General features: G+C 41.5%; 1 protein-coding gene across 1 annotated transcript in view; it reads left to right on the forward strand.

The window, feature by feature from the left end:
- MAPKAPK3 (MAPK activated protein kinase 3) overlaps positions 1 to 23,798 on the forward strand; it is a 47,964-nt gene extending 24,166 nt beyond the window's left edge. Inside the window, exons 2-10 of the mRNA XM_082487735.1 lie at positions 8,878 to 9,017; positions 9,849 to 9,913; positions 12,696 to 12,775; positions 14,541 to 14,667; positions 16,177 to 16,252; positions 16,432 to 16,556; positions 18,633 to 18,718; positions 21,378 to 21,458; positions 22,949 to 23,798. Of these exons, the coding sequence (XP_082343861.1) occupies positions 8,878 to 9,017; positions 9,849 to 9,913; positions 12,696 to 12,775; positions 14,541 to 14,667; positions 16,177 to 16,252; positions 16,432 to 16,556; positions 18,633 to 18,718; positions 21,378 to 21,458; positions 22,949 to 23,107 (939 nt within the window). The 3' untranslated portion in view covers positions 23,108 to 23,798. The remainder of the gene's footprint in view (positions 1 to 8,877; positions 9,018 to 9,848; positions 9,914 to 12,695; positions 12,776 to 14,540; positions 14,668 to 16,176; positions 16,253 to 16,431; positions 16,557 to 18,632; positions 18,719 to 21,377; positions 21,459 to 22,948) is intronic.
- The last annotated feature ends 670 nt before the right edge of the window (positions 23,799 to 24,468 follow it).

Below are 24,468 nucleotides of genomic sequence, written 5' to 3' on the forward strand. Positions count from 1 at the left end.
TTGTCAAGCTTTGCATGCATGGATGGCAATCTTAAATTCATGTGGAAGGGGAGGGAGTCAGCTAAAAGAGAGTTTAGGTGTGTGGGCTGTGGTGTGAGAGGATAGTATCTTCATTCTGAATTGCCAAATGGTGGGGCCGTAGAGGAGAACATAGCTGCAGTTGTGGTGGGAAGCTCATTAAGGTATTAATTGTCAAAAGTGGGGCTGGGGTGCAGAGATGCATGGAAAGTGCCTACAGCATGAATCCAGCATGCACCCTGAAGAGCCTCTGCGTACTGGAGAAGGATGTCAAAGCCTTTCTGGGATATCTCGAGTGATTTAATCTTCATGACTGTAGTCACACATGCAAGAAATATAGGGAGGCAGCACGGGTTCCTCTTGGAGCTACTATTATCTGTGGTTAATGAGATTAAACATGTTGCTAATTTTTGCTTCTACCTTGTTCAGTATTATCGTTTCTGTGTTAATTTTGATATCGCTTATTAGCATGAAGACGAGGAAAGGGGACATCAGACTTAGATCTTCTCAGTACTTCTTTTTTCTGGTCTGTGCCTTCTGCAACATCCTGCTCCAACAAAGGTGTGCCATGCCTTGCTAATCTTAGTATCATTGTCCAGCTGTTCCACACAGCTGTAGAGATCAGTTTCACGGCAGCACTGAAATGGGCATTAAGCATTCTGAATAACATCTATGAGGTTTGCTCTTTCCCCTTCTTCCTGTGGAAAATGGGTGTAGAGTGCAATGGCTATTACTACCAGAGTAATTAGGTATGTTGTTATGGCTTTTGGTGTTTTTTCTTCTTTTTTTTTTTTTTTTTTTTTTTTTTAAGAAAAACAGAAGTGTAAGACTGTATAACAAAAATGTCATATTATTGGGAGGGGGGGTTGTTAGAGGTGACTAAAATGGAGCTTAGCAACTGTGGCTATCAATATTGGGAAGCATGTGAGAGGGTCACATCCTGGCAGACACACATTCCATCCCATTTCATGACCATGAAAAGTGCTAGTATGTTTTTTGGAGGTTGCTGCATCACAGTCACTGTACAGCAGAAAGGCACTTGAAAAAAAAAAAAAAAAAAGAAAAAAGGGAGAGTTTTTTGTGATGGCCATAGTTCTTGTGGGAATCCGTGTCTCAGTCTCAGACTGGCCCCCGAGACAGCTCTGGCTCCAGTACAGGCAAGTTGTATCCTCATTGTGGGAAATTTCACTATGGCAGGGTAGCAAAACTGTTGGCCATAGTGTGTGTCTCAAGGTTTTAAGTGGTCTTTTATATGCTTTGATTCAAGCATATAAAGGTGTTAAAACACCTAGAAGATCAAGATTATAGTCTTGAATTTGTTTTAGTGTTCTATGACTAGCTAAAGTCAAAGCAGAGGGAAAGTTTGATGGGCTCATGATCTGAGGAGGTGCCACGGCATTTTGTACTGCTGGCATTTTCTAAACCAGCAAAGTTTCACAAACAAGCTCTGTTACTTTTCACCAGCCAAGTATTGAGATATATGAATACTGAAGTGAAGTCACCTGAATCCTTGTTATGAGAATTTATGAACTCATAGTTGGCAGGAGTGAAGTTTTTGTTGAGTGGTTGTGGTTTTTTTCCTCTTTTTTTCTTTTCCTTTTCAAAGGCAAACCTCATATTAGGGACAAGAGTGAAACCATAAAGTAAAAAGTGTCGTAATTTTCAGTTGGGATTTTAGATTTCCTTTTTCTCAATTCAGAAATTTAGCAAGAGTAAAAACAGTGGTAGAGCTACGGATTACTTTATCTCAGTCCCACTTTACTGTAGGTATTTATGCCACATGAGGTTTTGGAAAATTTGGCCTTATGCTGGTTAGCCTTAGTACACTCCAGGCAGAGCAGCGTTGGCACGTCAGGCTGAACTTCATGTGGTTTAGGGGCCACAGCTGCCTGGTGTCCTGTGCTGTGTGTGTCCAGCGCTACAGTCAAAATCCTGCCCCAAAGGAGGAGAGGATGGTTTTGGTGGTGAAGAGCATCTCAGCATGGAGCAAAGCCATATCAAGGTCCTACAGACCAAAGTTCAGACATCAAAAGAGTGGGAAAACAACTCCTGTGGCTTGCCTATTTGTCCTGCCTTTCTGCCTATCCCCAGAGAAAAAAGAGGTTTTAAAGTGAAGAGTGGAAGGACCTCTAGAGCACTTTCCAATTTTCTTTCATCTCATATCATCATAATAAGCATATTAAAGAACCAAGGAAAGAAAGGATGATTTGTAGTGTGTCTGGGTTTCAGAAAGGGCTTTGCAGTAGATCTCCCCAGACGCTGAATATTGCCTGCAGGTGTTGAATGCAGTTGTCAGTGCTGGCTAAACAGCAACGTTTGGTGGTAGAAGTCGTCATAAGGGGAAGGTGGAGAGAGGAGCTAATCTCTAGGCCTTCTTGCATAAACAAGCGTTTGAGGATGTTCTTGTCTGGTTACAGCATGTTAGTAGCTGTTGGTGATTTATTTTTCTTTTAAAATACAGTTGCAATATTTTGAATAAAACAGAATCTGCATGTAGCTGGTTTGTAGCCTGTCACAACTGAGTATAACTGGGATCTTAAGGTGCCAGTAAGAAGTATTTTTCCATCCACACGGCAGAGCAAGTGCAGTATTAAAATGCAAAGTAATCTTATGGTTGTAACAAAACGCATAGCGTGCTTTTTATTTAAATCTATATATACCTCACAGTATTGAATGTACTTTCGGCACTGCACTTCAAATAGATTAAGGTAATATTATCAGAGTATTTATCAGGACCTGATAATGGGCATTTTTTCCTCATTTTTGTGCTTGCCTTTTATGCTAACCTTGCGTGTACAAGGGGATATGTTTGAAATATATACTAGCCCACTGCTTTGCCATTTCAGCTGTATTTGCCATATCTCCACTAACATTTATGAACAAAGACAGTTGACCTTTGCAGAGTGAATGGCTAGATGCATGTGTTATTAGAGAATTAATAGTGGTATGTCTCATTTATTTACCTCAGGTTGGAGAGTCATATTGAGTGCCTGGTGGTGATTTGAATACTGCTACAATAAATAAGATTCAGAACCACACCACAGTTCTTTTTGAGAGACGTAGTTGATTCACTGCAGAAGAGAGGCATGGAGCAAAATAATATTTATGTGGTGTGTGCTCTCTGGGGATGAGGAAGTAGGAGCGCTTGGAGAGCTAAATTCTTCAGCAGGTTTGCTCTATGCCCAGTGCGCACTCTTATAAAAGAACAGCTCTCTCTGTTAACCTGTTTTAAATTTTATCTTTGCCCATTCTACACTTTCTCCTGTTTTCCACTTAAAATGTGTGCTCAAGAAATTTGAAGCCTTGTATGTCAGCACGAAATTGGTTTCCGAGTGTGACTCTGACACCACATGCAAGCAGTCCTCTCTGAGTCCTCTTCATTCTCGCTTACGCTGGCAAGATACCAAAGATCTGCTGTAGCTTTTGCCATTTCAAAAGATAAGCCGAGTAGAGATTGGAAGACTGGAGAGGAGAGGTGGATAGAGAAGGGTCTCTCAGCGCGAACAGTAAAACCCTGATACTCAGTAGGCTGAGTGAAAAGATTAGACACCACAGGCAGGAGAGCTGCAAAATCGTGCTACTTGACTGTGCTCTATTATTAACTTGCGGAAGCCCACCTCTGGCTGTCTACTTGAGCACTGGTGGAGATGCCAGTTAATGCCAACTGTGGTAGCAGCTTGGACAGCTCTGCAGGAATTGGGATGACAGTTTGTTTCAATGAAGCCTCCAAGCAGATTTAATTTCCAATAGCCTAAGCTGGATTTGAAATAAAAGCAGAAAAGTGAAAGATTTAGTGATGACCCACCTGTGCCTACCCTGGTTTTATCCCTTGTCTATAGACTGATGCTTCAGTACTAAATAATGCCAGCAGAAATGCATTCTATTCTTTGTTTTAAGAAAAAATTCAATGCTTTCTTTGAGATTTGCATGTGTGGATTTCCCTGCTTGCTGGGCTGCAATTGCAAAAAGACTCGTTTCTTGCAGCTTGACTGACTGGCAGTGCTGATGCGTGAAGAAGAAAACCTTGATAATTTCAATTCCTTTAGCATTCTAACACAAACCATGGCTTTATCCCTTATGAAGAGATCTGGAAACAGATAAAGATTCTTAACACTGAATTAGTAGATGTAGTGCAAATAATCAGGATGTAATAAAAGACAAAATGTCCAAAACCATAGTGATAGCTCTTTTTGCTTTTTTTCCCTTTTCTTTTTGTTGTATAGGGGAGGGAGGAGATGAAAGAAACATTATCCAAGACTCCTTTTGCCATCAACCCCTCTTGAATAAAGAACGACTGGAAGAGCTGCTCTGCAGCAAATGGTGTTAGTTTCTGTGCATCAGCGTGATTTTAGATTCCAAGGCTTATTTGTAGGATTCAGCATTTTTGTAACAGCTACATGCAAAGAGGAAAGCAAGCAAAAGAAGTTAAACATTACCGCTTATGCCTGGGCAGAGAGGTTTTTTCCCCGGCTAGAAAAAATAAATAAGCTATATTTAAGTGCCTATATATCAGTATCACATGGTGAGGACCCCTAGGACTGTAAGTTTCTGCTGGTCCCATTTCTGTTTTGATAATGGGAAACCTTCCTGTGAGGAAAATAGTATAGAGATTCTAAAACTGATTGTTTATTGAAGGAGGGTTCAGATTCAGTAACTGGCACAAATAAGAAAAAGATGCTTGCAATGTCTGATGCTGCTTGAACATGGTACGTGCAGTAGATGAGAACTGAGCCTGTAACAGGTCTAATCCAAGCACTGCAACTCTTTGGAGCTAGGAGGAATTGCTGAAGTTTAAAATAGATAAAAAAGCTTATGTGGGGATCTTAATCCCCTATGTAGGGAACAGAAAGCAGGTGTAATAGTAATCTGTGTAATCAGCTAGTGCATATTAAAGAGAAAGACGCAAAGAAGTCATTGCTTCCTGTCCTCAGCCTGTTTCATACCTGCACCCATGGATATCATCTCTCTGTTGTTACAACTTCAGAGTCCAGAAAATCACTTGCCGGTCCCTGGAGTCCTTAGAAGGCTATTTCCTGTATAGATCAGACCATTAAGGTATGAGGGTTCCTGCTATCCTTCCTTGCTTGCACAACACTGAATCGATGGAAAAACAATTAGAAGGTACTGTGTCACTTTTTAGTCTGTCAAGAAATTCTGCACCGGGAGAAATTTCACAGAGCTGGCCTTCCAAGCTGCAGTTTAAAATTTGTTTTGTTTTGCAGGTGCTTGCTAACCTGAGTTAGGCCATTACGCCAGAATTTAGCCTCCCTCCACCACCAGGCCCTGAATAAGCAGGGCATCCTGGAGTGTCTGCTGACATCTGCCCTGTTGTTCCTCCAAAACAGGCACAGCGCACACCGTGGCACAGTTCCCCTCCCTCTCCAGCTTTTACAGATACTGAGAATTGTGTGAACCACTGGGGGTTAGGGCTCTAGAGCACTTACACTTTCCTGCCTTCCATTGCCTCTGTTTTCGGTCATCTCACTGTGAGTAACTGTTAATACTTGCTTCATCTGCTTCTTTTAGGCAGTGGTTCAGTAATGCTGAGCTCCAGCAAAAATACAGTGTTCCACTGTGCAGCCCCTGTTCCAAACTGCGTTGCCTGGCACACACATGGGCATGCCCTCGCTGTTATGCAAAGGCCGCTGTGCAGTGCATGTTGGATCAGTCATCTGACTTCATGAAAAATTGGGAGGTGGGGCGTGTTTCTTGGGTTTGTCTTGTTCTGAAGTTAGGTTGGTTCATGATCCTGCCCACAGCCCATCGTGACAAGCTGTGACTCGGCTAAACTGTGTGGGAACTCTGGGGGCATGACTGGGGGCTCCTTGAGCTGATCCTGTTTGACACAGCTGCTCTTTCCTCAAACCAGCATAAACCAGTGGTGCTGGAAAACTTATCTGAAACTCTGGGTTTGTTCACAACTACCTCTGCACTTCTGAAGAATGTCAGGGGAACCTGGTCATAGTCTTACCCAAGCTATTGCAGCAATAGAAGCACAGTCTCTCTTCAGGCTCAGGAAGATGACAGAACAGCCGTTTATGGTTTTTGCAAGTTTGGTAAATTTAACAATAGGGCTAGAATTTCAGTCTGTGTTTCTAAATGATCACCTAGATTTTGTAGAAATTGGTGCTTTCAACCCTGCCTGGCTTTCATTTTACAGGTGTCTGTGTCTCTAAGATGTCTTAAAAGGTATAGTTAACGCTTCCAGTTTTAGACATAAGGAAAAGATTTAATTTATTTTTAAGGCTCAGAAGGAGAAATCCAAAGGTTAACAGTTGGTTGATATATCAGATGTTGCTTGGTATGTGTATCTGCTCTTTATTTTAGCATTTCCTTTTCTCTGCTTCTCCAGGTGTCATCTTGACATGAGTACATTTGAGCTTGGCACTAAGGAGTGTATGAAACTTGCTTGTAGGGGTGGAGAAAAGAAGCTGCAGCATCCTTGTGTGTATCAAAATGCCTTGTAAAAGCTCTTTAGAGAGTGAGAATTCAATTCTGTGAAACAATTTTCATAAGCACTTGGTACAAACATGAAAAACAACATCTCTGCACACTATGCAAGCATGAGATACACAGATTATAGTGCAGTTAACGTTAGTAAAGAGAATGGTTATGTCTAATTAGTAGCACAGGATAGGTGAGAAGGTTTTTGAAGCGTCCTGCTCAGAAGTGGCATTAATCCAGTAATATCCAAGCAGTAAACCCTGTAATGCTTTTCTAAATGGCCTGGTTAGGCCTGAGGGTGTTTGGGCTTTATTGTTGCACATGTAATTTAATGAACTTTTGAAGAGACCTCTAGGCAACAGCCCAAACTCAGAAGGGCAGAGGGGAAAATGCTGATAGACAGTCCTACTGAGCTAGAACACAGTGGTTGTGAAGGAAAAGCCGCTGAATGGGCTGATGGCTGAAAGAAGTAAAGCAACTGCACTTGGACTCGCTAATGGGCTTTTTGTCCAAATTGGAGCCATCTCTTTCTTTAGGAAGTTATTTGTGTTGGAAATCAGGCCATAGCCAGGCTGGAGCAGGAAGGAAGAGGCGGATAGTTAGTGATCTCAAAAGGGTGTGCTCTGGGTGCAGAACAACAGCTGTGGAAGAAGTAGGTTGGCTGCGAGGGCATTGAACTCGGCAAGAAAGCTTCTTCAGCTCCTTGCACTGCTGAAAACCTGGTGTCATGCTGGAGCCTTTGGAGCAGAGCTGAGGGAGCCTGCAGGGTGGTCACAGTGGTGCGGCTCGCTGCCTGTTCAGCTAAGGAGCCAGCAGCCCTCCTGAGGCTGCTCCTCCCCTCCTGTAACCTCTCTGTGCTTCACAAAAATACAAAAATGTGCCCTTGGCAGAGGAGTACTTGTCAGCCTTTTCCTGTTCTCAGCCTGGAGAAGAAGAGGAGCCCTTTAACCTTCTGTCCAGTGGTTCTCGAGCACTTCCCCGGCATTTCATAAAGTGTTACAGGCCTTTCCTGCCATGTTACTGTGTCTGCTTTGGGAAAGGGATGTTGAAGCAGCAAAGAAGTGTAAGCTTTTTTTCCCCGTGATGCAAATTGTCTGTATTGGAGTCAATAAAGAAACCAGGATTTGCCACTTTCTTCCTGTGACCTTTAAATCATGCATTTCCCTGTATCGAGAGGTGCCTGTGACACCATTTGTGCCTTAGCTTGGCAATTGGATGGAAAAGCAATCTCATTTTCCTGGGCTGATTCATAGGTCCCTAATGACAGGTTACGTGTTAATACTTGTTTTCAGCAATTATCAGGCAGTTGTGTTTTGGCTGGGACCTGATAGCAAACACGAGTGAGAGGAGCTTCAGGCTAAAGCCTAATAGTGCAGCAATGATACTTCTTGTTTGCTTGTTTGAAAACAGTTCCCCAACAGTTGTTCTAGTCGTTTTCCGAGGTGGATAAGTCAAAGGTGATTGCTCTTTGCTTGTTTTTTTTTCTGTTTCAATGCATTTGACAATGCTTTATATAACATCGGTTTTGTTGCTGCTCCATCATTATGATGATTATTACTATAGGGCATAAAGTATCAAACTTGGATCATAGCCATATTATGTAGGAACTGTATGAATGTGCAGTAAAGAGAGAGTCTCTGTCACAAAGTGTAAGTGGTGTCTAGAGAGACAAGGTAGAGAAGAAAAGGCATGATTCGGCAATGTGCCCCTGTTGCACAAAATCCTCAGTTGCAGAGTCTGATACAGAGCAGTTCTTCAAGTGGGAAAGGACACATTTCTTGTGTACGAGGTTGCAGGATTGGGAAAGATGAGCTCTGACCTCCCTTCTGGAGATTAGCACCTTTAAAATAAACTGGCCTCGCATGTGACAGAGAAAGAAGTTCAACCATCTAGATAGTCAAAGACCCCTTTCTGATGGGGCCAGAAATTTGTGTAGTATTTAAGAAGCATATTCAGATTCAGTGTGAAAGTTCTTACTGTTTTAAATTTCACTGAACTTTAACGATTTACATTGCACCTAAAAGTCTCTTCTTCCAGCAGCTGGGGGGGGCAGTGGGAGGGTCCTTAGCAGAGGGATTCTCCTCTGTTTCTAAGTAGGAAAGTAGGAAAAAAATCGCTGTCTCCCATCCAGAGGTGGATGAGATATGTCTGTCTCCATCTCAGATTCCAATTCTCTCCTCACTGTCACTCGAGGTCCTTTCACTTCCAAGAGACCAGTTGTTTCTATATTCCTCAGTCTAGGAAGTGGGACAGCCCAGAGATGGTGAAAGTCTTGTGATGGATTGGCATCCTTTGGCTGGAGAAAGTGCGAAGAGTATCCTTTGCCACCATCTTTGAGCTCAAATGCTTGTAAGTGCTAATTTAAAGCAGAATTATGCTGGCTCACTGACATTGCTCTCTCCTATTTCTTTACAGCTCCTGTATGACAACCCAAAAGCCCGTCAGGAAGTAGAATATCATTGGCGAGCATCAGGGTGTCCTCACATTGTCCATGTCCTGGATGTTTATGAGAATATACATCATGGAAAGAGATGCCTCCTCATTGTCATGGAATGGTACGGTCCAGCAGCATTACTCTTTGAAGGGGTGGAGGGAGTGGGAGAATGTGTTGGCTTGGATGAGAGTTAGATGGGCTTTCTCAGCAGTGCAATTTTGGTTTGCACAGCAAACCTTTTGTTGTCTGTATGGAACCAGTAGGGAAATGTGTAGGTGCTCCAGCCATCTTGTAGGATGGCAGAATGAAGAACCTTAACTAGAAAATAAGTTTTCCTTGTACTCTGTGACAATTGCCCTCATTAAAACATTGACTAATTAATACAGTCTTGAAAGATATGTCTCTACAAACATGATGCACTTTAATTGTGATTGGCTTCCAACTTCAGATGTAAATCCTATGATCTGACATGATCCTTTTTGCTACTATTTTGACTCTAACTTTTCCTATTCTCTCCATCATCTGTAATACCACAGTTATTGTCTTCTTCACTGGGGACAAATTAATAATCCTTTTCAGTATCTTTGCTTCCTTCTTTTTGTTTTTCTTCATTTCCAACCCTCACATAAAACAAGATTACTGTCAGCCTCCCAGTGCCAGTGTATCTGACTTACCAACTGTGTGTGTCATGTTTCTTGTGACAGGGTACGTTAAACTGAAAGCATCAAAACTCCTTGGTCCTGTTTTGTTTTCTGTTTATTCCATATCAGAATGGCTTTGTGCATTGATTCAAATAAGTGTGATGTTTAGGAAGCATTGGCACAGGAAGCCTGTAATATCTTCTAATCTGTTTCTGCTGTGGTTCTGTGTGATTATATGGATGCACACTCAGGTGTTAATTTGATTTTTTCTGCTCATGGAAGGTGGGGTTTTTTTGTGTTCTTTATTTCAGCATGGAGGGAGGAGAGCTGTTTAGCAGGATCCAGGAGAGAGGAGATCAAGCTTTCACTGAGAGAGGTGAAAAATCATAAGTTTAATTTTAAAGTTTGTGAAAGATTGCTTCTCCCTTTCTCTGTCCCCTTGCTTCATACCCTTACAGGAATTTTTCTTTGATTTGATTTTTGTTTGTACTTTTTTTTTTTTTTTGGTTGATTTTTATTTTCTATCCAAGTCTGTATTAAATGGTGATTTTTAAATGTTCCTGAAAATCAGGAATTACTAGAATTGGCCAAGTTCAGGCACAGTGTGGAAGGTCTAGAGGAAAATTCTTCATACAAATCTGCTCAGCTGCTTCATTTCTGAACCACTGCAGCCTCTGTTACTCTTGTCCCTGGTCTCCTGCCAGACCACCTCTAACATGATCAATGCGGTGCCTACTGTGCTTTCTCTTCTGGCTGTCCCTCAAGCAGCATCACTATGCACAGCTATACTGTTAGGTGATGAATCTAATGAGCAAATCACATTTGATGAAACATCTCTTATTCAAGGGTTTTAAAAGTACTACTTGAGAGGAAGTGTTATTAGCCACACTGTAAACAAGTCTGCTTATTTATAATGGGGACTATGTGCAAGTTTAAAGACATGACATGAGTCAGTGGCAGAGCTTGCAATAGGATCGTCTTACCATTTTTATTGTCTTTGCTATTTATCATTTGCAGAGTACGAAAGGTGTGCTTGACTCCAGTTCTCCTTGCCCATTCGCAACAGACAAGAGCTTGTTTCTGCTCAGGAGTAAAAATGTTAGTGTTTGTAATTAGCATTGTGACAAAATGATTAGAAGAAGAAAAATTTGCACCTGAGCTTGTAAATGACTGATGGTTTTGCAAATCTGGTATAGAGGCTAGGCTTTTTTTTTTGATCCTGTGTTTCCTAGCCTGGGATGAATCCTTTAAGCGTGTCATGGTTTAATCCCAGCCAGTAACTAGGACCATGCAGCCGCTCGCTCACTCCCCCCAGGTGGGATGGGGGAGAGAATTGGAAGAGTAAAAGTGAGACAAAAACTGTGGGTTGATATAAAGACGGTTTAATAGGTAGAGCAAAAGCCGCACATACAAGCAAAGCAAAACAAGGAATTCTTTCACTGCTTCCCATCGGCAGGCAGGTAGGTGTCCAGCCATCTCAAGGAAAGTAGGGCTCCATCACACCTAACGGTTACTTGGGAAGACAAAAGCCATCACTCCAAATGTCTCGCCCTTCCTTCCTCCTTCTTCCCCCAGCTTTATATACTGAACATGATGTCACATTGTATGGAATATTCCTTTGGTCAGTTGGGATCAGCTGTCTCAGCTGTGTCTCCACCCAACTTTTTGTGCACTCCTAGCCTACTGGCTGACAGGGCAGTGTGAGGAGCAGAAAAGGCCTTGTTTGCTTAGCAACAACCACAACCATTACTGCACTACCAATGCTATTCTCATCCCAAATCTAGCACTCCATCAGCTGCTAGCAAGAAAGTCAACTCCATCCAAGCCAAAACCTTGACAAAGTGGTACGAGACTCATATACAGAAAATAAGCATTTTCAGGAACCTTTTTATGTTCCTCTCTGAAATACAAGATTCCAGGGGGCAAACTGGTTCCATGATCATTAGTGACTCCACTCTGCTAACAACATGATTTTTCTACATTAAATACCATTGCGTAACGTTCTAAATACTTACTCAGAAATCATCTGGGAGTGTTAAACGAAAAAAAACCACCTTCATTCCTTCCTGAGATAAATGAGCCCTGTTCCGCTGGATTCCCCAGGTTCGCTGGCTCTTTATGTATCAGCCACAACTTCTCACTGTGTGCCAGGGTTTTTAGCCTGGGTCAGGAAGGAGGAGGCTGTGCAAGGATTTCCCCAAAGAAGATGAGTGTTTCTGCCTTCTGATTGTCCTTGCCTGAGACTGTGTAATTTCAATCTCAAATCATGTGAAGAGGGATTCCAGATTACAGTACAAGAATTTCTACCTTCTCTCTCACTACTGTCGCTGAGGTTTCTACCTGTGCAGAAAACAGAAGATCAGGTTGAAGTTGCTAATTCTGTTTCCCTGTCAATGGAGGTGTAATATAATGCTCACTTGGTACAATGGGAATGTCACTCCTCCCTCCTCTGAAACCTCTCTCTGTGTAACTGAACTCTTCGCCTTCAAGATCACTGCTGTTGCAAGGCAACTCACCAACCACTAGAATTTCTCACTGGGGTTATTTAAAATTTTAGAAACATACTATTTCAAAAGCAGCAGTTTGCGCTTTGCATCGTAGAACTGTTGATTTTGTTTCTCCTGAGGCAAAACTTCTAAAGACAGTGATGAATGAAGATGTGACCTATCCTAAAATTACTATATTCTTATGTTGCTCTGTTCTTAGAAAATCTGTTAGATCCTCCTATTACCCTGAACTAAAAGCTGAAAGTTAAACTTCTGTCTCAGACAACCAAGGACATGTCCTGGACAATAAGAGATATGTCCAGGTTGGGGCTCCTTTCTCCGCAGTCTTGCATGTTGCTTGTGTACCTGCTCTGTTCTTGCTGCTTTTCTGGTGAGCAAATTAAAGCATAAATTTACAAGCTCACAAGAAGCCAGAGTCTCAACCATTTAGTTGCAGTGCCTGCTCAGGAGGAGGGCTGAGCAGCCGGGGAATTGGGGGTATGGTTGCCTGCAAAACCAAAACACAGCTGTTAGGGCTAATTTTAGGTTTTCTAGTCCTGACGCTAGCCCTATATTCCAGCAAGCTGTTTGTAAGTCATAAGCATTCCCAAGCATGTCCCTGAGTTACAGTGGGAATGTTAATGTGACCTTTCTCTAAAATTGTATTTATAGAGGCCTCTGAAATAATGAGAGACATCGGAACAGCCATCCAATATCTGCATTCAATGAACATTGCCCATAGAGACGTCAAGGTGAGACCTGAAGGTGTGTGGGCAGGGGGAAAAGTGCATAAGGCAGAAAAATAAATGGGCAGAGGTGGTTTAAATAGAACTAGGAGTACAATCAGATGGTCAAACTGTTTGTTCCTCTGCCAGGGTGAGAAGGGATCTGTTCACCACTAGTTTGCAACTAGCCAAAGGTCAGAATATTCATGTGTGCTAATGCCTTCAACTTGTGTACAGAATGCAGAAGAACCTGGTGATAGTCAGATGGTTAATTAAAGAGGTACTACCAACTTGCCATCCAGTTAATTAACAAGAAAATAATGCTGCCTGAAGTGAACTTATACTAGATTCTACACCTCTATGTACAGTCTTTGCCAGTTATTAGTTATTTTCAGAACCATACTTGCCTAAAAACAAAACAAGCCAACAAAAAAACCCAAACATCAAAACCCCCTTCAGAATCAGGAGAAACTGAATATATGGGAGGAATAACACCAATTCCATGCATCCAACCCACTCTAATAGTATATGTAAATATTTGGGAAAACGGGAAGATCTCAGTTACTGCCATATGGAACTGTGTGTTTTATTAGCTGAAGTTTGTACCCAAGTCTTGTTGTAGAGACTCGATGGGGTTTATAGCATTGTATTTTGCTTTCATTCTGTAGAGTGCACAGCATAAGCAAAGACAAGATAGCTGCACCAAGGCATTCCTAGCACAGCAGTACGGCAGTGTGATGAAATGTGCTGGAGAGCAGGTCACATACTGATAGTCTGAGGCATCTGATTGATTCCACAGTTCTGAGTTTGTGAATTTTCTACAGAAGCTTCTGTGTGTTTAGCTGGAGGGAGAACTGCCATTGCTTGGTGTCACTGAGGGCTATGTTTGAGGGTTCTTTAGGTAGGAACTGGAGAATGACTTAACAGTACAGAGACGAAAAATTTATTCACTTTTGTGGAGGTATGTGCCATCGTCTGTCACCAGCACAGAAACTGAAGCACTTAGCCCCAAACACCACCTACACACACTCAGTGAACTAACATAGAGATGGTTCAAATTGCTTAGTAGATCCTAAATCCTGTTTTCTTTCAAGACCTTTCTTCTTCCGTATGTCCCTAAACACTAGCATGAGAGAGGGCATAGCTTCCTTATGGCTGAGAAACTGGAAAACAAGTTCAAACAATTGCAGGTTTCTGGAAATGTGCTGTTGTCCCTGTTCTTCTGCACAAGAGCTTGTACTCTGCCACTTCTGGTTTTGGAGCGCCTTTATGGAGTGTGGAGCAAGAGTGGAATTAACTTTGGTTTCAGGAGACAGAGGACGTGGGGAGCAGGAAGAAGGGGGCCGTGTCTGTATCAGTTAATTCTGATGGAGTTATGTCAGTTGCTTATAGAGAGTTTGGCTGATGACTTCTCTTGTCTTCCACCTCAGCTACTTGAGAGCGGTACAGAGTGCTGTCAGGTCAACTGGTGCTGATCAGACAGAACAATCCTAAGTAAGTGCAGTGAACTAGAGAGAGGTTCAAGCAGCCAGACTTGACACCCGTTGGACCTGATGAGAGTCTTGTGATTTCCTCTCCTAAATACCATGTTGAGAAGGATGATGATCCTTAGTCTAAGCAAAAATGCTACATGTTGGGAGGAAACTTTCTGCATAGTATGGTGGGGATGTGAGAGAAGTAAGAAGACCCAGATGCTGGTGGTGATCCGGGCAAGTGGGAATGGTTTGACCTTTCAGCTCATTAGAGACATCTCTTCGTGTCCGGTTTATCCTTTCTCTTGGTGGCCTTTCAGCCTGAGAACTTGCTTTACACGTCTAAAGAGAAGGATACTGTACTCAAACTCACAGACTTCGGCTTTGCCAAAGAAACCACTGTACAAAATGCGCTGCAGACCCCCTGCTACACTCCTTATTATGTGGGTAAGTTATCCAAGATGCATTTCTTTTGTGTTTCAGTCTGTCATCCCCACTTTATAGTGGGCCTGTGGACTGTAGGAACGGGTGGCAAATCTTCTGTTGTGGATGTAAATGCAAAGAGGTAGCCTGCACAATTTAAACTGGGATCCAACCTAAACCTAGTTCCAGTACAGTTCAGTGCTCCTGCTTTCTTTCTTGGTTGCAGAGGAAACAGCCTTAACAGGGGATGCAAATGAGGATCAAGGAGAAAGAACATATTGCTTCTGATTACACTTGAAGTAATCCTGATGTTTCCTCTGAATGATGCAATAAAAGCCATAATTTGAACTCAGCTTCATGATTATTTGGGTGTTTCCTTGCAAAACTTCCCTGAGCTTAACTAACTCAGTAAAAGAGAACAGGGAGAGTATTGTCTCAGCTGTAAAGCTCCTTAAAGCTGACAAATGGAGGAATTAGTAATAAAAGACCAACATGACTTAATCACAGCTAAATTTTTGCCTGCATTTTGTCCAAAGACAGAGCACTGTGTAATGAACACCACAGTAGACTGTCCTTTATGCACTTATTTTAGGGTATGTCCCTTTTGGTCATTGAGTTAATCGTCATTCACCATAGGGTATGACTCAGGCAGTCCTCACTGGGAATTTCTTTGGAGGAAAAAGGGCTTATTTTTTTAGAAGAATTAGTTCTCTCCTATGATGTAAGTTTTTATAGGTTTTTTTTTTGTATTGAAAGATATTGTTATTCATTGTTAGCAGATAATTACGATAGCAATATTTTTTTTCTGATGCTTTCTATTATATTTTTGTAAGCTGGGATTAGTAACAAAATGTTAAGGAATTTACACATATATGTTTTTATGCCTTTGTATTTGTATATAAACAAGCTGACATTTCCCTTCTCAACACCATTTTATAAACCAGTGTGATTGCTCGTATGTTTAGAGAATAATCTTCCTTACGAAATCAAGCTCCCTGCTAGTTCACCTGCCCCCAAGGAAAAAAAAAATCCCCTCTAAATGTATCTCTCTCTAATTTTGTTACTTAGTGAAAAAATAGAGTGCTTTGGAGGCCAAAGAAAAATACAATGCTCTGTAGTTGCTGGAGCTAAACACCCTCCACCTAGGTATCGTTCAAAATTTTATCACAGCTCAAGTAGGTCCTTTCTGTTCTGATTTCTGGAACATATGCTCCTGCCTCTTTCAGCGCCGTGTTTCCCTGTACACATTTAGCTATAGCTCCTTCTGCTTTTCTGTAATCTTAGTACTCTCTTGAGCAGAGAGACACTAAGGTGAAGAGTAGGGCATTTTGCCAGCTCCGTTCCTCCTTTTTAAAGCTACATTAGATGTGTTTAGGAACTTGTCAATAGAAAATACTACCCAGTTCCTGCAGTGAGTTGCATTTCTTTAATGTTTCTGATATTTGTTGTTGAAGCATGCTGCTACTTATAAGGTAATGGAGATTAAAGGAAATGTCTGGTACGCTGTTAATTTCTGGTTTTAATCTTCTTCAGCCCCAGAAGTCCTTGGTCCTGAGAAATATGACAAATCATGTGACATGTGGTCATTGGGTGTCATCACATATATTCTGTAAGTATTTGGAAAGAGGCTTGAGGAACAGAAAAAGGACATATCTTGTTAAATCTGCACTTACAAGTAATTAGTCATTAGGATCATGCAACCTGCAGAAGAATATAAGCTTGTATGGGACTTTTTAAGAGATGAAAGGGCTTTCATAGTTATAAGAGTTCTTTTGTCCACTGTTACAGCCTGTGTGGGTTCCCTCCATTCTACTCAAACACTGGTCAAGCCATTTCTCCAGGGATGAAGAGAAGAATTCGGATGGGGCAATATGGGTTTCCCAATCCAGAGTGGGCTGAAGTATCAGAGGAAGGTAACAATGCTCACTGCTACCGATGAGTATGTGCGTGGTGTTGTGCAGTGGTGGAGTGCTTACAAGAGATTATTTCTAAAAACCTGTCTTAGGTTTTGTTTCCCTTTTAGGTTTTAAATTAATTTTTTGTAAGGTGATACAGAGAACAACTGGGAACTCAGATACTAGCCGGCAACCTAAGTACTACAGAAAGCAAATGACTGCTGAAAACTTTCTTTCAAATTCCAGCTAGTGGTAGTGAATGCTGAGATTAAAGCCTCTGGAAACAAAAGTCTTTAATCCTGAGAAAGGAGACTGCCAGGACAGCTGCAATGCAAGCTAAGTTGGAAGAAAGGCAAAACTGTCTTAAGAACTGCTTCAGTCTTTGCCCTCCTTGGTGACAGAGCCAACAAGGACGGCAAGTTTTCACGCTATTTTTTTTGTGATGTAGGAACTTGCCAGCCACCACTTAAATCAAGGTTAACAATTTATTTTGTAGAAGTCATTGACCAAAAGCTGCTGCTGTTCTGCTGTGACCTGGATGGGCTCAAACCAGTGTCCTGAAACTGTGTGGGTTTGATTCCCTCTTATTCTGACAGTCTCATAATCTGAAAGTCTCACCTGCCCATCATATTAGAGAGAAAGGTCAGCAACCTCTGGGCACATCTTTTTTTCTAACAAGCCCTTTATATTGATTTTGCTAGCATCCTGTTACTGTCTGCTGTTTAGCAATAACAAATTATCGTTGGGTGATACTGTGATCTGTTCCATTTTAACGCCTCATTGGATCTCATGGCTGCGTGTGCAGCATAGGCTATGGAACATTAATAAGGAGGATGTTTTACTTACAGGTTTCTGACTTAATATTTTGTCTGCCTAGGGCCTTATTCATATTACAGAATTTACTAAAATGCGCGGGGAGCTTGGTGAGAGAACATGCACTTGGAAAATTTGTAGGGTTTCTGTATGCTTGCCTGAATGAAGATAGGTGCCCCGTACCTTTGAAGCTATTAAAATCAGCTAGTTTACATGTATTCTTTTAGGCTGATGAGGCACCTTCAGCAGACTGCTTTTTGCCCTCCTTTTTACCGTCCGTGTCATGGTTTTCTTTATCTAATCATTCCATCATTGCATCATCTATGGAGGCTTCCTCTAAATTCCTCTCCAGCGTCCTGTAATCATCTTAACAGGCTCTGTTTGTTGTCCCCTCCTTTTGTTTCCTTGTATATGTTAGACTCCAGGTAATCTCTACTGTAAAACTCCTTTGCAGCATCTCTCGACAAACTAAAGTCTAAACTTGTACCTCTGGCAGCTTTTTACAAGCATTTAGTCATCTTGCATTCGATGTTTCCAAAAGAGGACTCTTATGCAGAAGTTTTTCTACGTTCCCCCAAGGAAGTTATGTGTTAGTCTTTCTAAATAACGTCCCTTGGATGCAGTGTTTCCAGTCTGTCTGCCCGCATTAACGAAACTCTTGTCTAGACTCTCATCATCTCATATCTCAGTTACTTAGTACTCTTGCTTTGGCAGATACCATGTTCACAGAAACCTGCTGCAAAGCCTGTTTGTGCAATCCATTTCTTTGACTTTGTTGTCCTTTTAGTGGCCTCTCAGTTGTCAAAGAAAAATTTATAGTCCTTTTTTTTTCCTGCAGGCTGTGCTAATTTTTGCCTTCTGTCATTTTTCAAAACATCAGCTTATGCATTCATTCAACCTATAATGCCAAGCTTGTCGCCATCTTTCAGACAGGCAGCTTGGCAGCTTTCTGTTCCTATGTTTCTGTTTTTCTCAAGTTCTTGCTCTCAGAACAGTTGGTTTGGTGATGTAGACAGCATAGCTGGAATCCCTGTACTTTATCTGTCCTTCTTACCTCTTGTTTTGGATGTTTTCATGTTCTGCCTCTTTAAACATAGTAACCTACCACAAACATAGTAACCTACCACACTGTACATGGCTTCTTCACATGGTAACAGCTATAGGTAGGTGTTTTGAGTTCAGCAAAATTATCTTTCTTCATTCAGCAGGTCTTTGTGTTCTCAAGGTTATTTGGGAACACAGTACTAGACTACAACATGCCATGTTGGTCCTGTTTTTCAGCCAAACAACTGATTCGCCATTTACTGAAGACTGACCCAACAGAGAGGATGACGGTTTCTCAATTTATGAATCACCCGTGGATTAATGTGAGTATCTTATCTCTTTTTACAAGATGAATTCTTACATGCAGAACTTACATGTAGCTCCACACAGCACAGCAAGAGAAGGTTGAGGATTACTGTTAATAACTTAATTAACCTACTGTGCCCTCCGCAGGGGGTCATCCGCCTGTAGAGCCACAGTTCTTGGTGTTACCAGAGGACACAGAGACACCTACAATAGCATCCTTGGAAGCAAAAGTCGAATGTATCTGTATCTTCTGTGAGCAGGCAGTCACTGTTGACTCTGCAGCATATGCATGTGTTACTCTCTTTAAAAATATAAAAATAAACTGTATGTACTTACTTCATCGGTGCAGGATTTAAAGAGAGCTATTATTAGCGGTCTCAGGCACCATTGTGCATAGCTGTGTTAGTGTGAACACAGTTCTGTGCTTAGTGGGAATTCTCATCCTTGGCAGAGTTTGGAAATGCGTGGGGGAGGAGCAAGGGTCTCGGCTTAGTGCCCTGGAAGAGATTGCCAGATAGGGTGGTACACGGAGCTATTAATGGCCCCAGCTCAGATTTCATTTGATGTCTTGGTTGAATTTACTTTTCCTTAAAGAATATTTTTTGGGGAAAAAAGAAAAAAAAAAAAGACTCCAATAATACATGAGAGACAAGAAACCCAGGAGTTATCAGGCTGAGTTTCAAGATACCATCTCTGCTCTGTAGGTGTCACTTAAAATAATAGATTATACTTCTCACATTTGTGCCTAAAAGGACACCAGTCTTGTTCTTACTGCCCAAAAAGTAATCAGCCAGGAACGGAATCGTTTGTACTGTAGCATGCCCTTTTCTCCCATAGTGCTTTCTCTGTCTATGCTGGTCCTCAGAGGAAGGGGCGGAAACAGAGGCGTGACTAACAGTCAGCATTTCTATAAGGTCTGTTTGAAGATCTGGAAGCCCTCAGAGTCTTATAGAAATGTTGCTGTATAACATCCTGATGAGGTAGATAGATGTCTAATTTAGAGTTGTGAAAGCTGAGAAATTAAGGTTACAAAGACTCTCTAGAACTACAACAGAACCCAGACAATGTTTCTAAGTCTTTTTTAAACAAATAAAAATGTAATCACTGTTGAGAATACATACCTCCAGTTTTAAGTGTTTGAAGACCCAAGAAGGAGGTGTTTCAGAAGTCAGCAGGCGATGAATTTCACAGAATGAGTGCCTAATAGCTAAGGAAGCTACCACCTACAGCGACACATGTTACTTGAAATATGCATATAACCAATTAATAAGGAGGAGATTAGAGACAAGGTCTATAGACTCTGCTGCACCAAAGAGCCATGCTAGAATACTGTTCCTGGAAGAATGCTCTAGGAGCTGCAGATTGGCATTTTTTTTTCTGCTGAACCCATTGTTCCTATGAGGCAGAGGGAAAGACCAACATAGTGAATGCCTGTGTTCTTCGTTTTCCTAAATCCCTAAGTGGGAACATGTACGAGAAGATGCCTTGCACAAGCAGCGGAGGAGGGTGCTAGTCTCTCCTCTTTTTTTTTTTTCTTTATTTCTTTTTTTTTATTACATGGATGGCAGAAGTATTATTGTGGACTGTGCAAAAATTTTCAGTTTAGGTGGAGCACATAATCCTCTAGTTAGCTTGTAGATAAGATTTATTTAACAAGTAGCTCATAGCAGATAAGAGGGTAACTTCAACACCTGCTCAGGGACACCACTGAAGCCAGTCTGCTGGTTTGCCATTTCCCTCCTCCCAGCTGTACTTGGTAAAACTGTACCCTGGCCAGCTAGGGTCCTTTTCCAGAGGATGCAGGAGTCCTGAGTTCTGCGTCCACTTCTGTAACTACTGCAGTGGTGCTGTTAACTCGATGGAGTATAAGCACTGCTTACAATGGAATGCTTAATTTACAATGACATATACAGGGATCTCCTTAGACTTGGTTGACGTGCAGCTGCGTCTGGTGTAGGATCCCACAGCAGTAGACAGCAAGTTTGAGTAGAAAACGTAAGGGGGATAGAATATGAATTTATAGTTTGGGTTACGGACTCGCAAGAAATACTATGATTCTTGCTGAATTTAGCTAGGGAACAGTGCTTCCTGCTTTAGAAATTGTACCTTATTCTAATTTAAAGTATCTACTGATCTTTCATGGCAGGTGAGCATAGATCTCAACTTTATGTGGAAGAGCATCTCAAGTGATGCACTGTCTTCTGAACTGTGCCTTACTATGAATAATAGTATAATTTCCTCTTTGGGGCACACTCATGATCTGATAAACTGGTAATCTCAGTTAATGTGCATGTACAAGAAAATTTCTCCTACGACAAATCCTAGAAGATAAAGGTCAAATTAACCACTTTAAAACATTGACTGACGAATGGTGAAATGACAGTTAAAGTCTAAAATGCACATGAAAAATTATCCAACACAGGGATATTGGTTGTAGTGGAAGGGAGCAGAGTGAAACAAACTCAGCGCTGATTTCTCTCTCCTTTTGTTCTTTAAAGATATTGTCGTGTGGGGACTATAGTCCTTTTCTACCTCACACACGAATTAGCTTGTGAAATGATTGAAAGCATGAATAATGCGGGCCACTGACAGGCCCTCCGCACACATAGAAGAGCAAGCAGTCACTTCCCAAACGTGATTTTGCAGAACACTTCTGGTATTTTTCCCTTTTCTCAGAGATCAATGGCAGTGCCACCAACTCCTCTTCATACTGCACGGGTCCTGCAAGAGGATAAAGACCACTGGGATGAAGTCAAAGTGAGTCAAGCACGGTTCAGATTTTTTGAAGTCAAGTCTGATAAGAGATTAGATGGGCTGGCTTCTCTGCGTATGCTTATTTCCTTGGAGATTATAGCTATTTTAATACAACCATGTTAAACAAGGGAAGCATAAACAGTCCTGGTTAGAACAGTAGTGTATATGATAACTGTTTTTAAAAAAAAAAAAAGCTATTTGAGCTTCATCTGATAGCCAAATACCAACAAAGTACATGTTTATGATCAAAGTTATTAATGATGCTGCCAGCTGAGCCACTGTATGTAACCACAGAGGAGAAGGGACAGTGTTGAGGGAGCTTGAAGTTCATTATAGTGAAGTGAAAAATATGATGAAAATCCAGGGGGACAGGGTGGGAGGGTTGAGCTGCATTCTGGTTTTCTACTCTGTTCTTGTATTGTAAAACAATGTTAAATAAATTTAGGCTTGTCTTGTTGTGACATTTTTCAAGGGGAAGATAAAAAGATACCTGTCTTTCCCTTAATCTAACCAGGTGCCTCACTTACTGTTTGTACTGATGACAGTTGAATGCTTCCTGCAAAGAGAAACTGTAGGGCAGACTAAAAGTTGTTTGCAAGCTTTATCTCTTTCCTGCTGGCCTTTATCAGGTTGGCATGCTTTTACAATTAATTCTGAATTTTTTGCACTTACAATGCTTGGCATTTTGATAATTTGATAGTGTATTACTGATTACTGATTTTGTTTAAGTTAACTGATGTATAGTGTCAGCTGTTGAACTCTGTAATGGTAAAATTTCATAGGACCTAGGCAACGTTTGCCTCTCATGTCAAAGAGATCAAATAGATAGTTTCACTTAGCGTTCTTCATTTCCATGTTTCTGAGAACTTCTCATACTTGTGCTTTGTATAGGTCCCAGAGGTATTCCCTTGTGCCACTGGCATTCCCATAATACTTAATTGTCTTTCCTTTCCTGAACTAAATGCATAGACATTGGTTTACTTGAGCAGATTTTTGCTTAAAGCCTTATTAAAAAGTTAAAAATTTGCCTGCACTTCAACAATTCCAGCTAAGGAAGCGTGTGAATTTGAAGCACATACTTTTAAACAACTTTGTGTGGGCTCTCTGGTCTCGTTCCTGCTAGCCTGGTTTGGTAATAGAGCAAGGAAAGCAGCGCTCTCACTCTGGTCTTAGAAGCCCGGGCTCAGTAGCTGGTGAAAGGCAAAGCCAGCCAGTAAGAAATGCTGGGCATAGGGACATCGTGGAATTTAGGCCAGTGGAGTGTGGTCCTGCATGCTCACGTATGAAACACTGTGTGAATAGTTCCCCCTGAATGAGTCCCTGAGTAGAACGAAGCCTTTAGTCATAGTCCGGAGCAGCAGAAAGGGCTCAGCTATTTCTGGCCGCGGTGTAACAGAGGGTCCCTTTTTGTACCTTCATCTCCTGGCAGTAGTGTGGGGTGGCTGTGCACTCTCTGCCTCAGGGTTTTCAATGAATTGCTTCCTTGGTTTCAGGAGGAGATGACCAGCGCTTTGGCTACCATGAGGGTGGACTATGATCAGGTGAAAATCAAAGACTTGAAAACATCCAACAACCGCCTCCTGAACAAACGCCGTAAGAAGCAGAAGCAGGCAGGCACCTCTTCTGCAGCCCCAGGGTGCAATAACCAGTGAGAAGAGAAGCCAAGGACCTGTGGGTGGAGGGTAAAAATTAAAACAAACAATTTAAAATCAGTATGATCAACTCAGTCTGTACCACAAAGGCAGTGAGACTGTGAAGAAGCTATTCTGCAAAGAGGGAGCAGCGTGAAAGATTACATTTTTATAACTTGAATCAAGGCTTTGCTTTTAAAGGCTGATGTATATGACATGATTCTGTTGCATATTGCTAGGGAAGGTACAATAATACCAGAGATGTTACGAGTTTTTGTTTTGGCTTTAACTGTATCGGATGAGAGGAGAGAACGGGAGGCAGTCTCAGCATACTAATGCTCTGAGGCTTTAACAGCCAGCTACAAGAGTAACTTCTGCTACCGGTTTAAACTTGGGAATAGAAAAAAATGCTGAGTGTTCTGCTAGGAGTTTTTTAGTAGTTCAAACATGAGTACTGATAAAGGAGAAAAATGTCACTGCTCTTTATGTGAGTAGCACAGGTGCAGTTCTATTACAGATGCATCTGGACAGCATTTCATGTTAGAACTGGTAATAGTCAATATTTCCAAACTTACCTCCTATAGTTACAGAACATCACCTAATCAGTAAACAGTTATTCCTGTTACAGAAAAAAGCATCGGTACGTTTCCATTAAAGTCTTCATGTAGTCTTATGTGAAGATTTGAATTTGTCATGCATTCTCATTTAATAACCTGCAAGTTTTCCAAACTGTAATCGTTGTGTTGTGTCTATGCCACTGTCAGATCCCTCTCTTGTAATGTTTTTAATTTAAATAGTACTTTATGTGAAGAGTTTTAATAAGGATTTAATTAGTTGAAAGTATCCTGCAGAGAATATTGCTGTTCCTCTTGGATCCATGACCTCTAGGGCGTGCATCTGGGCATACGATTGTATCCAAGAGACTGCTCTACAAGAGAGACTTCTGAAATTCGAGAAGAAGTGGCAAACGCATGTTCTCTGAATGGACCCCGGTGTCTGCCAGCATCCCTTCTGGTAATTATCTCCAGACCCAGTGCCTAAGCTATGCTGATCATAGCAAATTTTGGGGTGCTGGGGTTGGTTTGTTGCCTGGGGTCGGGGAGGGGGAGAATGCTACTTTATTTGCAGTGTTTTGTCGGTGTTTCTGGATCCAAAGATTTTCACCACCTAAGGGAGATTACCTATAAGTATATCCAACCATTGTTTTTTTCCTATTCTCATTCTTTTTTTTACGGGATCCTAGCTTTGGTTTGTGAATTTGTTCTACTTTGTGATCAAAATATTTCCTCTCACTGCATTTTGGTTTTGTTGGGGTTTTTTTTGGTTTTTTTTTTTAGTTGCGGTAAAGCAAATATTTGTGAAAGTATTATCGGAGTCTAGGA

Source organism: Vanellus vanellus, assembly GCF_965231255.1.
Source record: "Vanellus vanellus genome assembly, chromosome: 9".
NCBI lineage: Eukaryota > Metazoa > Chordata > Aves > Charadriiformes > Charadriidae > Vanellus > Vanellus vanellus.